This window comes from Camelus dromedarius, chromosome 36 (genome assembly GCF_036321535.1).
Source record: "Camelus dromedarius isolate mCamDro1 chromosome 36, mCamDro1.pat, whole genome shotgun sequence".
Classification (NCBI taxonomy): Eukaryota; Metazoa; Chordata; class Mammalia; order Artiodactyla; family Camelidae; genus Camelus; species Camelus dromedarius.
In genome coordinates, this window is record NC_087471.1 from 11,444,539 (window position 1) to 11,458,834 (window position 14,296).

General features: G+C 40.4%; 1 protein-coding gene across 1 annotated transcript in view; it reads left to right on the top strand.

The window, feature by feature from the left end:
* Positions 1-12,572: 12,572 nt before the first annotated feature.
* GLRA3 (glycine receptor alpha 3) overlaps positions 12,573-14,296 on the top strand; it is a 140,001-nt gene continuing 138,277 nt past the window's right edge. Inside the window, exon 1 of the mRNA XM_010995137.3 lies at positions 12,573-13,079. Coding sequence (XP_010993439.1) covers positions 13,009-13,079 — 71 coding nt within the window. The 5' untranslated portion in view covers positions 12,573-13,008. The remainder of the gene's footprint in view (positions 13,080-14,296) is intronic.

Here is a 14,296-nt window from a genome sequence, read left to right on the forward strand (position 1 = left end):
AGGAAAATACAGTGTTTATTTGCAGGGAATCGAGTAAAGAGAACAGGTAGCTAATACACAAAATACTTGAGCCCCCCAATGACCTTCAGGCAAGGATTTTTAAAGGTAACATTTAGAGTGAGTATGTGTAATCAGCCCCTGGACATTTTTCTGATTGGTTGGTGGTGAAGTAACAGGGTGATGCTTTGATAATCTTAATCATTGACTCTCTGGTTCCAACTAACCTAGGGTCTACATGCTTGTCAGCATGTAGTCACCATCCTCCACTAGGTGGGGAGACTTAACTTCGCAGAACAACTCGAAGATAGGAATCAGCTTGTTACCTGTATCCCTTCAGAAGCAACTCAGAATCTTGACGACTGTTCAAGCCATTATTACTTCTCTTGCTTGACTGCTTTCCTTTGTTTCTGCCTTTTCTACTTCTCTAGTCATCTCCTGCTTGAGTCTACTCTTTGGAACTTGGGGAGGTCAAACAAGAGGCAGGGGACACGGAGGGGCTTGTACCTGGGAAGACCCTGCAAGGTCCTGCTCAGTTTCGTAATGAGTTTGATGTCCTTTATTCAAGGGAAAACAGTCCATGAATTGGGAGAGTAAGGTGCCTCACAAGCAGTGAAGCACCTCTCAAGGGACATGTTAACCAAAAATTCAGAAACAGAGGCCTGATTGAAATTCAGAGGTGTTTTTATGGGGCTTTTTTGGACTACAGCACTTGAATTGTGTTCCCTCGGACTACAAAATCGGGGAGGCTTATAAAGAAAAAAGTCTGCAAGGTTACAATTGGTTACATGAGTCATTTATGAAGAATTATAATTGGAGCTGGTAAGAAATAAGGGTACTTGTTAAGTAACGGTTGGGTGGAGTTCGAAATGATTCCATAGTTACAAGGGGAGACCTTGAGACCACAAGGCTGCAGCTGGCAGGTGTTCTGAATACAGCTGGTGGTGTCCTTGGACCTGGTACAGTTCGGAGAAAGTTTAAGTCGTCAGTGGTGCAGAGATGTGTCTGAGACCAGATCCTCAATGGCTGACTGACTCTATTTTTGCTATGCCTGAATTGCAATTACTCCATTATAACTTAAATTTGTCATTGGATATTTGGGACGAGTAAGTTTTGTAAAGTATTGGAAATAGCAATGTGGAAACAGGACATGGTTGGCTAGGAGTTCAGGGATTTCCTTATAAAGCTAGAAGCCAACCAGGGAATAAAAAAAAGAGTATTTGTTTTAAGTTGATCGTCTGGGTTTGCATGTCTGGCCTTATTTAGAACAAGGACATCATTACAGATTCTTGGCAGCTGGGGATTGGCTGCCTGGATATATGTGCTGCATTTCGGGTCAAATGGAGCATTTACAGGGACACTAAATTACCCATGTTTCAGTTTTTTGATATGGCACTGCGGGGTAGGAACAGCTCCACCTTGGGCTTAGAAATTTATTTCAACACTAGGTTCTGAGTATACGTGGAGTGTCTTTTAGTGAGTGAAGCAGGCATTAAGTATCAAAACAGTCAAATATATTAAACTGTCATAAGTGGTATTAGAGAAAACTAGGAGAGAGATGTAAGTGAGAACCACTTTAGAATCAGGTTTGTCTGTAACTAATCATTCAAGAAAATATTAGGAAATGTTATGAACAATTAGAGGGAGGCAGCAGTGCCAGGACTGAAAATAAGTTTTTAAGAGAAAAAAGAAGAAACAAGGAAAAAAGGTCTGAAGTTTCAGAAGAGCTTGATATGACCAAGGAACCGAAAGAAGGCTAAAATGATTAGTGTGCAGGGATGGGTTGGAAATTTGAAGCACACGAGATGTGCGGGAGACAGATCCATTTTAGTACCATTTATAGTGGGCATTCTCAACCGGGGCAACAGTGCCCCCCAGGGGCCAAAAATTGGTTCTCGGTCAAGGAGGGGGTGAACCTTTATGTATAAAACACAGATACGTATACATACAGTTTATAAACAGATACAGGTTATATCTAGGATGTTAAAATTTAATGAGGGGCTGTGATTAGGAAAAAATGTCTTAAAAAGGCCTTTTAGGGGCTGAAAATGAATGTAAGCTTGAGAATCATCAACTTAGGATAATGCTAGTCCTTGAAGAAATAAACTTCCAATTTCATCAGCTTGACAAAATTGAACTACGTTTCTCATTAATGTATTCATGTGGATCTTGCTTTTCTTTTGCTTGATGATTCAAGCATTCATATCGCTTCCAAATTTTGGCTCGCACAGTTCCCAAGGCCTCAGAGACCTCTGCTCTGGGCTCAAAATTCAAGATCTTGCTGTCAGGCACATTGTCATGGTCCTGTGTCCTATCAACCAGATGATCATATGCCCTTATCCCCTCCCCCATCCGTTATGCAGTTACAGAATATCCGTAATAAAAAACATCTGAACATTCAGAGAAGGGAAGAGTTGGGAGAAAATATCGAAGATGCAATCCTGGGGAAGGCATCGGGAGGACCTGCCCTGGCTGGAGTTGAAGTTACCTGCTTAGACCCCGACTCTGCCCTTGGAAACTAACGACCTAGAACTTCTTCTCTGGGAACCTTGGCTGCGCTCTGCACAGCTTTTCTTGGTTCGTTTTCCTGCACAGCCCCAGACAAGGGGGAGCTTAGTGGCACACACTCCGCACTGGCTGTTGAGCTTTGGCGGTCTGCTTTCTGCTTAGGCAAGCTTTGGGATCTGAAGTCAGTTTAAGGAACAAATGTTAAAGGCTTTCTGTGCCAAGGATTTGGTTTCTTTGGCAATAAAATTCCCTACAACTTGGGAAGGTTTTTGCTTCTTTCCAGTTCAAGGTACCGGGAATCATACCAAAGTTCTTTCTTAGAAATAGTTCTCAGGTCGGTCTTTTGGTTCCTCCTCCCCTACACCCTTCACTCTATGGGACTTTTTGGTCTTGCAGTTACAACTTATATAACTTGGTTGCTGAGTAAACAGAATCACCCCTCTGGTGCTTACTATGGACTGCCTTCAGCACTCATCAATAGCTAGTTTCCACGGAGATTTTCAGGATGCCTCATTTGTTAATCTGTCCCCCCCTTTTTTTTTTTTGTCAAGTTGATGCACATTTCCCACCACTATCACAAATAAACCCGGACATTTCAGTGAGTTAGTATACTAAAAAATTATTTCTCTTTTATCTATCAGGGCAACCAGTTTTTCCTATTTTGCTGGGGGCTGTCTTCCATGAAGTGATTCAGACAAACAGTTCCTTTCATTGTGTGCTTCTGATGACAGAGGTTAAAAAAAGAGGCGGCGGGGGGTGGGGGTCGGGGGCACAGAGCATGCATATAATTTTCCACTCTGTCTTGGTCCAGAAGTGACACATGTTATGATATGTCTTGACATGTCATCTTGTCAAGAACTATGAAAGGTCTGAGAGTTTTCTCTACTTGCAGACTTAACAGGTTAGACTTCACGGCTTCATGGATGCTGACAGAAGGCACTAGGCTCCTCAGTCAGAAACAATGGACAGATTATTATTTACCCCAAAGCATTAGCAGAGTATCAACCTATATTTTGTTCCTGTTCTCTGAGTCCTCATTCCCAGACGCTGACACCAAGAGGGTCAGATGATACGTGTACTGCTAGCAGGTTGTATCCGACAGGAGAGGAACCCTGAGTTTAGAGAACCTGGTTCTGAAGAAATGGGCAGGAAGCATGCCTGCTTTCTGCTCTAAGGGGGAGATAACTGTACTGGGCAGCAAACATGCATACCCCTAGCTCCAGGGGAAAATCCTATCTGTGCACACACGTGTCTGAGAAGATAGTCCAGAACAGTGGTCAGTGCAGTGCCTCTGCTTGTGAGACATGGGGACATGAAAGACCCATAGAGAATTGTGCCCACAAAATATCCATTCCACCCTTCAATATCACCTTGGTTTCTGGAAAATTTTCTCATTAGATGATGCCTCTCCACTAGCTACCCCCCCTTTTTTTTTAAGGAATAACAAAAAGTATTTTACTAAAACATAAGATTTACAGAAGTTTCCAGACAAGCCATACAAAATGGTTACAAGCATTTTCTTGAAGGGAGGATTCTACCGTTGACAGCAAAGTCATGGTGTTATTAGTGAGGGCTGTGATGTTTGCTTAATATTCCCATTTTGGTTCAAACCATCTCGCTTGTCCATCTACAGCGTGGCTAAGACTTTAGTTTCTTGCTGGAGATTACCTGAGCAACTAGAGGTTATCCACAGCTCTGGAAAGCACCGCTCCTTGCTACATAGTAGGTATCATAATATAATCACAGGAGTAACATCGTCTTGTCACCTTTGTCATATAAGATTGCAAAGTAATCATGGGGGTGACATCATTTTTGCTGTCACAGGTCATGCCCGTGACCCATGGAAAGAGCTTATACAAGGGTGTGTACACCAGGAGGAAGGAATTACATAGAGTCTTCCCCGTCTATTTTCTGGCCCCCTGTGATTTGTGTCCCTCCTTACATACAACATACATTCAGTGCCTCAAGTTTGTCATTCACTTATTAAGCCCAAGGTCCAAAATCTCACCATCTAAATAAGGTCCTGGTGCAGATGTGATTCCTGGTTGTAGTTTGTTAGGTAATTCCTAGGGCACAATTCTTCTCCTTCTATGTAACTGCAAAACTAAAGAGACAAACCATAAACAACCAGAACACCAAGGTAAAGTGGTGAGAATAACACAGTTTAAGAGCTAAAGACCACTTAAAAGAGAAAAAGTAATTTTCTCTCTACCCTTCCTACTTCTGAGACACCTCCCCCAACCCTGTAATAAAAGACAGATTAACAAGAGAAAAGTCAAAGTTTTATTAACAGTTATACCTCATATATACATGGGAGACACCCAGGAAAACCGAGTAATTCCCTGAAATGGCCCAAGCCAGCAGCTTAAATATCGTCTTCAGCTAAAGACAAAAGAAAAATGTTTAGGGGAGGGGAGGCAATTCAAGTGAAAGTGAGTGGAGAAAATGTTTGGTAAACAAGGGTGGCCCTTCCCTGCAGGTAAATCTCTCAGGTGAAAAGTTACCTCAGATAATAACTTTTTTCCTAATACAGGTCCCCTTTCTAATGTACGTTAAAAAAATGTAATTTCCTTTAGTTAAGGGTAAATTCTACTCTGCTTTCAGAGTTTCTCCTGTGTCTGCAGTTAAAAAAAAAATCAGCTCAAAATGATCCTTATGCCAAAGAGGCATATTTCGGGTGGTGTATTCTGCTACACTTCAATGGTCAGAGAGGAGGGGCCCTGGGAGATACAAGAGGGTCACTGGTTCAGCTGATCTGAAACACATTTGGGCCAACATTCGGGATTTGTTGATCAGAATCTGGGGGTCAGAATTTTGTTTCAAAATCTGGGGTAATCCTCCATGTCATCCAACTCCACTCTCTGGTTTCTTTTTCTTTTTCTTTTTTTTTTATGGAAGGTAGCACACTTCTAAATTCTAAAGCTGAATAATTTTATCAATCTGCTTCCTGTCAGCAGAATTTTGGAGATCTAACAACTTTCTTTCATCTTGCACTCTCTGTGCCCCTTTCAGTCCAATGAGCAGTGTTTTTTTTTTTTTTTAAATAAACTTCTCAAAAACTTTGTAGGTATCCTCTGGATTTCAGTGGAGTTAATGCCATTTGACAAAATCCATCTCCCACAAATATTTCCAAATTAATCCTTTCTCTGTTTTAGCTTCCTGTTGAGATGGATAAGGGTCAGTGCCCTCAAGTCTCCTGGAGGCCTGGTGGTTTGATTAAGAGGATCTAAGAGGCATACTCATAATCTTTTCAAAGGATTTCTTGTGTGTGTGAATGGATACTTTTTTTGTTTTTTGTTTTTGTTTTTTGTTTTTCTCTGAAGTTTTAGCAAAAGTTTATACAGTCAGATCCCCAGCTTTTTTCCTATGCCAAGATTTCAAAAGTGATGCCTGAATTTTAGCATCTTTTGCCATCTTAACATGTGAGGATTTCTAAATCATCAAGTCCTGGTTCCTTTTTGTTTGACGGTTTACTCTCAATGTCTCTCTCTCTTTTGTATTTTTACTACAAGCAGAAGGAAGAAACCAGGAACAGTTATCACTTTGCTTGGAAATCTCATCAGCTAAACAAACAAGTTTATCACTTACAAGTCCTGCTTTCCACTAAAATCAGGAGACAACTTTGCTAAGCTTTCTGCCACCATATACATCAAGAGGTGGGGGTCCTGGGAAGCCATGCTCTGTCTGTCTGCTACAATCCCAAATCCCTTTCCAGTAGCTATAACTGCATTCCCCTCCCACCCAGTCATCTTCTACTCATACCCAGACCTTTAGTCTGGAAAATCCAGGTACAAGGGAATTTTTATAAAACTTACAGAAACCCACTACCTCATCCAAAAGGGCACACATGGGCCACTATTGGAGGGGGAACTTGGCAAGTTGTGTCCTCAACCAAGTAATCATTTCATTATGATCTATGACCATGTTAATCCAATAAGAGAATCTTAAGTGGCTAAATCAGAACTAAGTTTGAATCTTCTAGGTCTTCTTTTCACCAGACCACCTCCAAGAGGGTGCACAAATAAGGCCCGAGTGGCGTTAACGTGAGGAGGGGAGAAAGAAGCATCACACCCAGGAATGGTCGGGGCAGAATCCTGAATTTTCAGGATCCTGAATAGGTCTGCATACCCCCCATCACTTTGATCCTGATCACCACCCAAGAGACATCCAAGAGGATCTGATGCCTTTCCGGAGGCTAACTCGTTGACGAATGGGCCTTTCCAAGGTACACGGATCAGAACACACGTAAAGGATGTAGACCTCGGAAAAATTTTTGAGTCAATTTTTGAAGAGCTTATTCCAATGTTCAGCAATACCAGATGCTTGTGGATAGTAGGGGGTGTGAAAAGTCCATCAAATACCTTGTCTGTGAGTCCATTGTCGATTGTAGTTGGTGTTAAAAAACAAGCCCTTACCATGAACATTTACACGGTGAACTGGGGAGTTTGGACTGTAATTCGTTTGTGTAGTTTGTGATTCCAAAGAAGGGTGTCTTTCAGCTGCCAGTTTGCAGCGTTTACAATGGCATGCCAAACAGCTAGGCCACTTGCAACAGTTCACCATCCAGAAAAAAATATATTAAAAAGTTTAATAAGGAGGGTATCAGCCAGAGATAAGAGAATGGCCTCTGTTTCTGCCTGCTGAGTGGAGTGACCACCAGTGCTTTTGGTTCTGCATCGTTAGGGCTGAGGTCGAACAGTCTGGAACCCCAGTGGATACCACGAGTGATCTTGGACAAGGCATTCAGGATGACGTTTGTGAATTCTTGGCCCCACTGGACTAGAAATTTTGCTTTAGGCTGTGAAGTGGGATGTAATGTTTTCCCCAAAGGGACAGCTGCCACTTTTTCATGGAAAACAGAGATTCCACTGGAAGTGGGCTGGCTGCATTCTTGAATATGCCATTTGTGTTTAACAGGTGAGGCTTGGCGAATCCTTCCCACCTTGTTGATTGATCATCAAGACAGAGCTGAATCACCCCAAAGTGGAAATGTCAGTCTGGAGAGTCTATAAGTCAGGAGGTTAGCTTCAACAGAAGCTCGGTCCCAAGCTAACAGCTGCTTTTCTAAGTATCAGTATCTGGTAGTCGGGCAGGTGATGAGTTCAAAGCCCCAAGTGGCAACTCCAGCTCTGGAGGCTGGAAGTCTGAAATCAAGGTGTCAGTGGAGCTTTGTTTCCCCTGAAATCTCTAGAGGAAGGTCCTTCCTTGCCTCTTCCTACCTTCTGGAAGTTTCCAGAAATACTTGGCATCCCCTGGCTTGCTGCTGAGTCATGTCAATCTCAGCTTCCATCATCACGAGGACTTCTTGCCTGTACCTCTCGCACCTTCACATTGTGTTATCTCTATGAATCTGTCCAAATGTACTTTTTCATACAAGGATGCCAGACATTGAATTGAGCCCACCTTAATTCCCTATGATCTCATTTAGCTTTATGATATCTGCAAAGACCCTATTTCCAAATAAAGTCACATTCACAAGTACAGGTGGTTAGAACGCCGATGTATCTTTTAGAAGGATACAGTGCAACCCACAGTAGGCTCCAATTAGCAAAATCATCAGTCACTGAAATTCAGAGGTAGGGTTGCAGTGCCTCAAAGGTAATAGCACTTTTCTACACCAACCCCTGGGAGCACCCCCCAGATACCATCGGGATGGGAAGTACATGCATATAAAAATACACCAATCCCTACTGTACTTTAGAGGTAGAAGCAACCAAAAAAGTACATCGAGTTGGACCAATGTGCCCACCCACAAGGTCACATTAGTTTCCCTCACCTCCTGGGACCCTTGTGAATCCTAGCCAAACTGCATTGGCACCTCTTCTGTCCATGAAAGTGAATAGATTGGCACTTTGGGTGCCTGATCCAACAGAGTCATAAAAGTTTGAAACCCTCCCTATCCTGTGAAATCAGTTCATCTTCCTCACCCTTTCATTTAGAGGTGGGTAAGATTTAATTAACATTCCATGCACTAAAGTCAGTGTGATGTAGGTAAGAATATGGTCTTTGGAGTCAGACACACATGGGACTGAGTCATATCTGCTCTCTGCTGTTTGGCCATAAACAAGTTACATAATCTCCCTGTTGAAAAACAAAATTCACCTGAGTACATTTTAAAGATCTTATTGACTAGTCAACAGGGAAAAAGGGAGACCAGTAAAAAAGGGCTGAGGAGGTGTCAGTAGAAAATCATCTGGAACCTTGTCAGCTGCGAAGAGGAATGGGGACTTTCATCTGTTGCAACTCAAAGGCACTGACGGGTTTTAGGAATCGAATTGGCATCACTTGATTTACTAAAACCAACAAACAGAAACAAACAAAAATCCATTAATATTCACAGTGGAGGATGAACCCAGCAGAATGAGAGAGCAAGCAGGACAATTAGGAGGCTGCTGCTGAGATCCACGTGAGAAATTTTGTAGCCTGGATGAAAAAATGGAGATAAATCTTTGGATATTTCTGCCACTTATTCCAAACAAGAGGGTCACCTAATCATCTAACATGTCGTAATTACTGTAGTCTGTCCCGTGGATCTCTGCGTAAAAGATAAACTTACTAGGCGTGCGTACTTGGTGATAACATCTATCACTGCCAGAGGATTAATTTTCTTCTACCTAATTTGTATTAAGCGAGTGACTTTCTGATTGATTTTTAAGTTAAAACATGTTTTCAATCTTCCTAGAGAGTGTTAATTCAAAGGTATGAATATTCTGATTATTGCAGAGGTGGCATTGCTTTCTGTAAGTCTTTAAAATGACTTTTTGACTCATACATAAGCTTTTGATGAGATGGCTAGAATGACCCAATGCTACTGAATATGATCAACTCTCAGTAAACTATCATTAACCGCATAGTACATTGACTTCAAAAGAGTAAATAATCTTTTACCAAATAACAAAACATTTTTAAAAATTTTTTAAATTTTTTTTACATTTTTTATTGAATTATAGGCATTTTACAATGTTGTGCCAAATGCCAGTGTAGATAACAAAACATTTTAGCAATATGTACAACATATTATAAATGTTTTAGATCATTGGTAGTTACAACTGAGCATATGAAAAAAGCTTTATTATTATATTGAAATTGATCTATTTTTTCTGTAGCTTGTGTTATATGCATATATTCTGAGACAGTAGTGAAAACACACCATTAAAGATAGCTCTGTGGTAGGAGACAAAATACTAACATTGAGCCAGAAGCACAGAGATCAAGTTTGGTATTTTCAACTTGCTGAATACAAGGGTTAGTAACCATCACTTAACCACTTTGGGCTACAACTACTTCCTCTGTAACTGGAAAATATTAAATTTGATGAAGATTAATATGTCCCTCAGCTCAGAAGTCCCATGTCTTGTCCAATGTGAACTTTAATCCATTAGTGCAAGAAAGAAATAATAAAGGTTTCAAAAAGAAGAGCAGAGATTTGGTTATATCAAAAATCCAGGAGTAGGCTATTCAGTTATTCATCAGCCATAAAATGGTCTTTTCTTTCCCTCCAAACACAACCATTCATCTACCCATCCAATCATGATTATTATTCTCAAAAGAGTAAAATTTACAAGAATGGCGACCGCAATATGTAGTTGCATGAAATTTATTTTGACTCTATAGAAATTAAAAACAAGCCATATAAAAATCCGTGGACAAGAAGCCCTGGAAAATTAATCACCAAATGTTAAAAGAAACAAGGCACTTCCACCCACCCTGATTAATTTCTAATTTATTTAATCAAAGTTAATCTACTAACCAATGCACTGTAACAAGTTCATTCATTTGCTAACTCAAAAAATATGTCTCTAATATGATCACGAGTGCATTCAACAAGTATTGAGCATTTACTATATGCTAGGTGCTCTGCTAACTAACAGCCATTGTCTTCACTCTGGTGGAAAAGTCAAATAATAAATGAGGTGGATGGTAGCTTGCCATAAGAAATTTGAAGGAAATAAACATGGTGCTATGAAAAACAAAGTAATACGGAGATTCCAGTTATCATCTTATATGACATTATACCCAAGAAATTGATTGACAAGGTATATATTAATTTGATAAAGTATAATATTCCTATGCTTTCATATGAATGGTGGGATAAAATAGCTTAAATTATCCCGTCTTTTAAGCTACCATGTAATATAACCATCCATATTCATGTAAACAGAGAACTTTAATTATTATCCATTAATTTTCTCACTTAAATAAATATTCATTGGCTCTCTCCTTTGGGCCAGAGAATGAATCTCAGAGGTCATTTAATTCAATTCCCTCAATAAATATATTTTTAAAGATATATTAAATAAATATATATTTTAAAGTAAGCTGCTTTTCCAAAGATACTCAGGTAGTGATGAAGCAAGGCAAGGAACCCAGGTCTTCTTGAAATATATTAAGTTTTGTTTTTTGATTATGTGTGGTTTTTTAAACAATTAATTGCTGCTATTCAGGGAATGACCAGCTAAAAAGGATTTGCATTAGAGAGCTCTAAAAAGATTCATTAAAAAACTGAGTTAATTAAAATTACATGAAACTTATCAACTTGGAAACATTCATGGGCAGAATCAATGATATTTCTTATGAAGCTTCTGGAAGTTAGTGACTAAAGTCAGAAAACCGAGTGTGAAAAGAGACAGGTTTGGTAATAACATATGGAAATAAATCCAAAATATCTTTATTTTCATTGAATGTAAATAAGCTCGTCTACTAAAGAGTAAAGAGAAAGGAGATTTTTTCCCCCCTGTGTGCGGTCATTTGAGAGAGTTAAAAGGTAGTGACATACATTTCTAGTTAAATAGAAAATTATGGGACAATTGATATGCCAAATGCTGTTGGATTTAATTAAGAAAACATGAGAAAGAACACACATTCTTGGCTTGCAGTTTGGTCACTGAGAAAGGTAAGAGATTAAAGTAGGGCTTTCAGAATAAATATTTGAGGGAATTTGGGAAAAAATTTGAGTCAAGGAGTGAATATTTTGATCCTGGTTGATAGTAAAGAAAAGCCACTGCAAAGATCTAATAGCATAAGTTTTAATAATTATTGAAAATTCCATAATTTTTGAAGAGGGGTGGGTATAGCTCAGTGGTACAGCGGGTGCTTAGAATGCAGGAAGTCGTGGGTTCAATCCCCAGTACCGCTATTAAAAAAATAACGAACCTAATTACCACACTCCTCAAATTCCAGAATCTTGAGATACACGAATAAGCATAGAAACATGTAAACACACACACACACACACACATACACACAGTTTTCCTTTCTATTCTTCCAATCCATGTCGGTATATAAACGGTCATGGTCTGGAAGCAGGGAGAGAGATGGAAGACAGAAGAAGAGATGTACGCTGTGACCTAGCTGTCCTCACTTGAAATTACTGTTAAATATGGAAAACGTGTATGACAAATGGTGAGTAGTGTTGTGCCTCTAGTAGCCGTCTCTTTAGATTTCCCACCTCCAGCATTTTAGAACCCTTATTATGACTGAAGGGAACTCGACTTTCTCTAGTCAACTGTGATTCCCGGCCAGAAGCTGGCCAGGGTTGTGAGAGGATTCTAGAAGCAGCTGATTCTCCTGTTCCGCTGGTGCTCAGCACTACATTCTCTGCTCTTCCCCGGCCCTTTCCAAGGGTCTGGGTTTACTGTTCACTCTTGGCATTTCGATGTAAGGTCAAAGAGACAGGGTCACATCCAAAGAGATCTTTCGTTACTAAATTGCGCCTTTTCCCGTAAGGGAGCAATGGAGGGTGACTCAAGCGCGATCCTGCTACCTAATCCGTAAGTGCCACTTTCTCCCCCGATTCTTAGCCCCAAGGGTTCCTTCCCCCAATTCCCTCCAGTCGCGGTTAAGGCTCTGCACCACTTACTGCCTTTTTTTTTTTTTTTTTTTTTTTTTTTTTTAAAAAAAGCCTGGAGAGCTAAGCACCGCCTACCGTCGTGAGTGGCCTGTCACTCTGCCCCGCTGTGCGGTCGTGATTGGCGGACGAGACGCTGTCTGCGGGCCCCGCCCCGCTTCCCTTTGCCGCGCTGGAGGCTTGGGGTTTACCCAAAGGTGGAAAGTGGGGTTCGGGAGGGCGGCGCTTGAAGCAGGTGCAGACGCATTCCCGTTCCGGCTGTTGCTGTTCTCTCTCCAGTCGTGGGTCCGAGTCGGGAAAGGACAAGCATTCTTCCTTTGCCGCTGGAGCTCCGGTGAACCGCTGCCCAGAGCCTAGGCACTCATCTCACCCATTATTCCGCTCTCACTGTGCCAGTCACCTGCACACTTGTCATCCCGTGACTGTCCCTTCTGCTCAATGCTCGGAGAAGGGGTCGAACGGGAATTTCGAGCTTTGGAAAGAGAGGGTCCCCTCGGCCCGCGGGGAGCTGTCTCAGGTGCTGAAGCGTTGCCGGCGTCTGTCTGCGCCAACCCCGCGCGGAGTTAGACCGCACACTCTCGTTCCCGGCTCTCTCCTTCCTTCCCCATGCCTTGGATAAGACTAATTTCAGAACTGTGAATACATCTCTCCGTATCATGGCCTACGTGAGACACTTTCGGACATTAGTTTCGGGATTTTACTTCTGGGAAGCAGCGCTGTTACTCAGGTGAGTCCACTTGTGTATTACAGTTGGAGAACTCATTCAAGCCTTGAAACCACTTGTTATCGATGAAACCAAGAATGACTTGTTGAAAGTATCCCTTAAATCGTGTTTTCTGTCTAAAAGTACCTAGCAGTCTGTCTCTTGAGACCTAGAAAACGTGTAACTTTGCTCTATTTTCACTAATTAGTGTATTTTAGTAACCGACATCTTATTTGCAGCTGAGATTACCCTAGAAATGTTATTTCCAAAGCCTAGGTTTTCCTTCTCAGATTGCTTTTAGAGTTTCCTTTTTCTAAATGAATGCTAAATTCTGAATGTCACTCCCAGAAAGTTAAAAAAATTTAGTAATAAAAAATTACTAAGTTACAAAACATCTAGTAATTAGAAATATAACATTACTAATTTTTTAAAAGGAAAAAAAAAATTCCAGACCATAAGCATTTAGTGATCAGAGAAATTCTGAACAGTGTTGATATATCCAGAGGTTAAGTTTAAATGAATAAAATCGTGAAGGCCTTGCAAGTACTATTTTCTAAAGAGCTTAGTTCATGGAGGCAAAATCATAAATAAATCACCAGATATGTTCTATGTCGAGAATAATCGTCTTCGAGAAAGTAATAAGAAACCTATTGAACAGTAACATTGTTCTATGACTTGTCATTTTCTTATCATGTCCAGTCATATTTGGTAGGCTTCCTTTCTTTTTCTTTTTAATTAAAAGAGGAGAAGAGAGCCTAAGCAAAAGATCAGGTAATTTAACTCCCATTCTTAATCAAACAAAGTATAAGCAAGACACTGCTCATGTAGATTTCTGGACTACCAATATAAATATTACTTTACTGTTATAATTACCTTAGAATTTACATTTTATGGCTCACAAGCTTTTCAAGAAGATTGAAATCAAATAATTAGAGGAATCAAGTTATGTGTATACTGATTTCCATTTGAAGTATGTAAATATTCTTTGCTGAGTTGCTATGTCAATTTTTCATCTTTGGGCACTTCAGAAAAACGTAACATATCCCAGAAAAACGACCTTTAGTAACAGGAACTAGTTGTGAAGGTTATTGTATTTCTGAAATTATTAACTTTTCCTGAAGTAAGGGGTTGCACCATTGCAAATAAGAATATTTTCAGTGAAAAATGCTTAATATGACAGTAAATTTTTGTAACTTTACAGTTATCACAAATTTTATATGTAGTAGAGTGTAGAGCTTTTA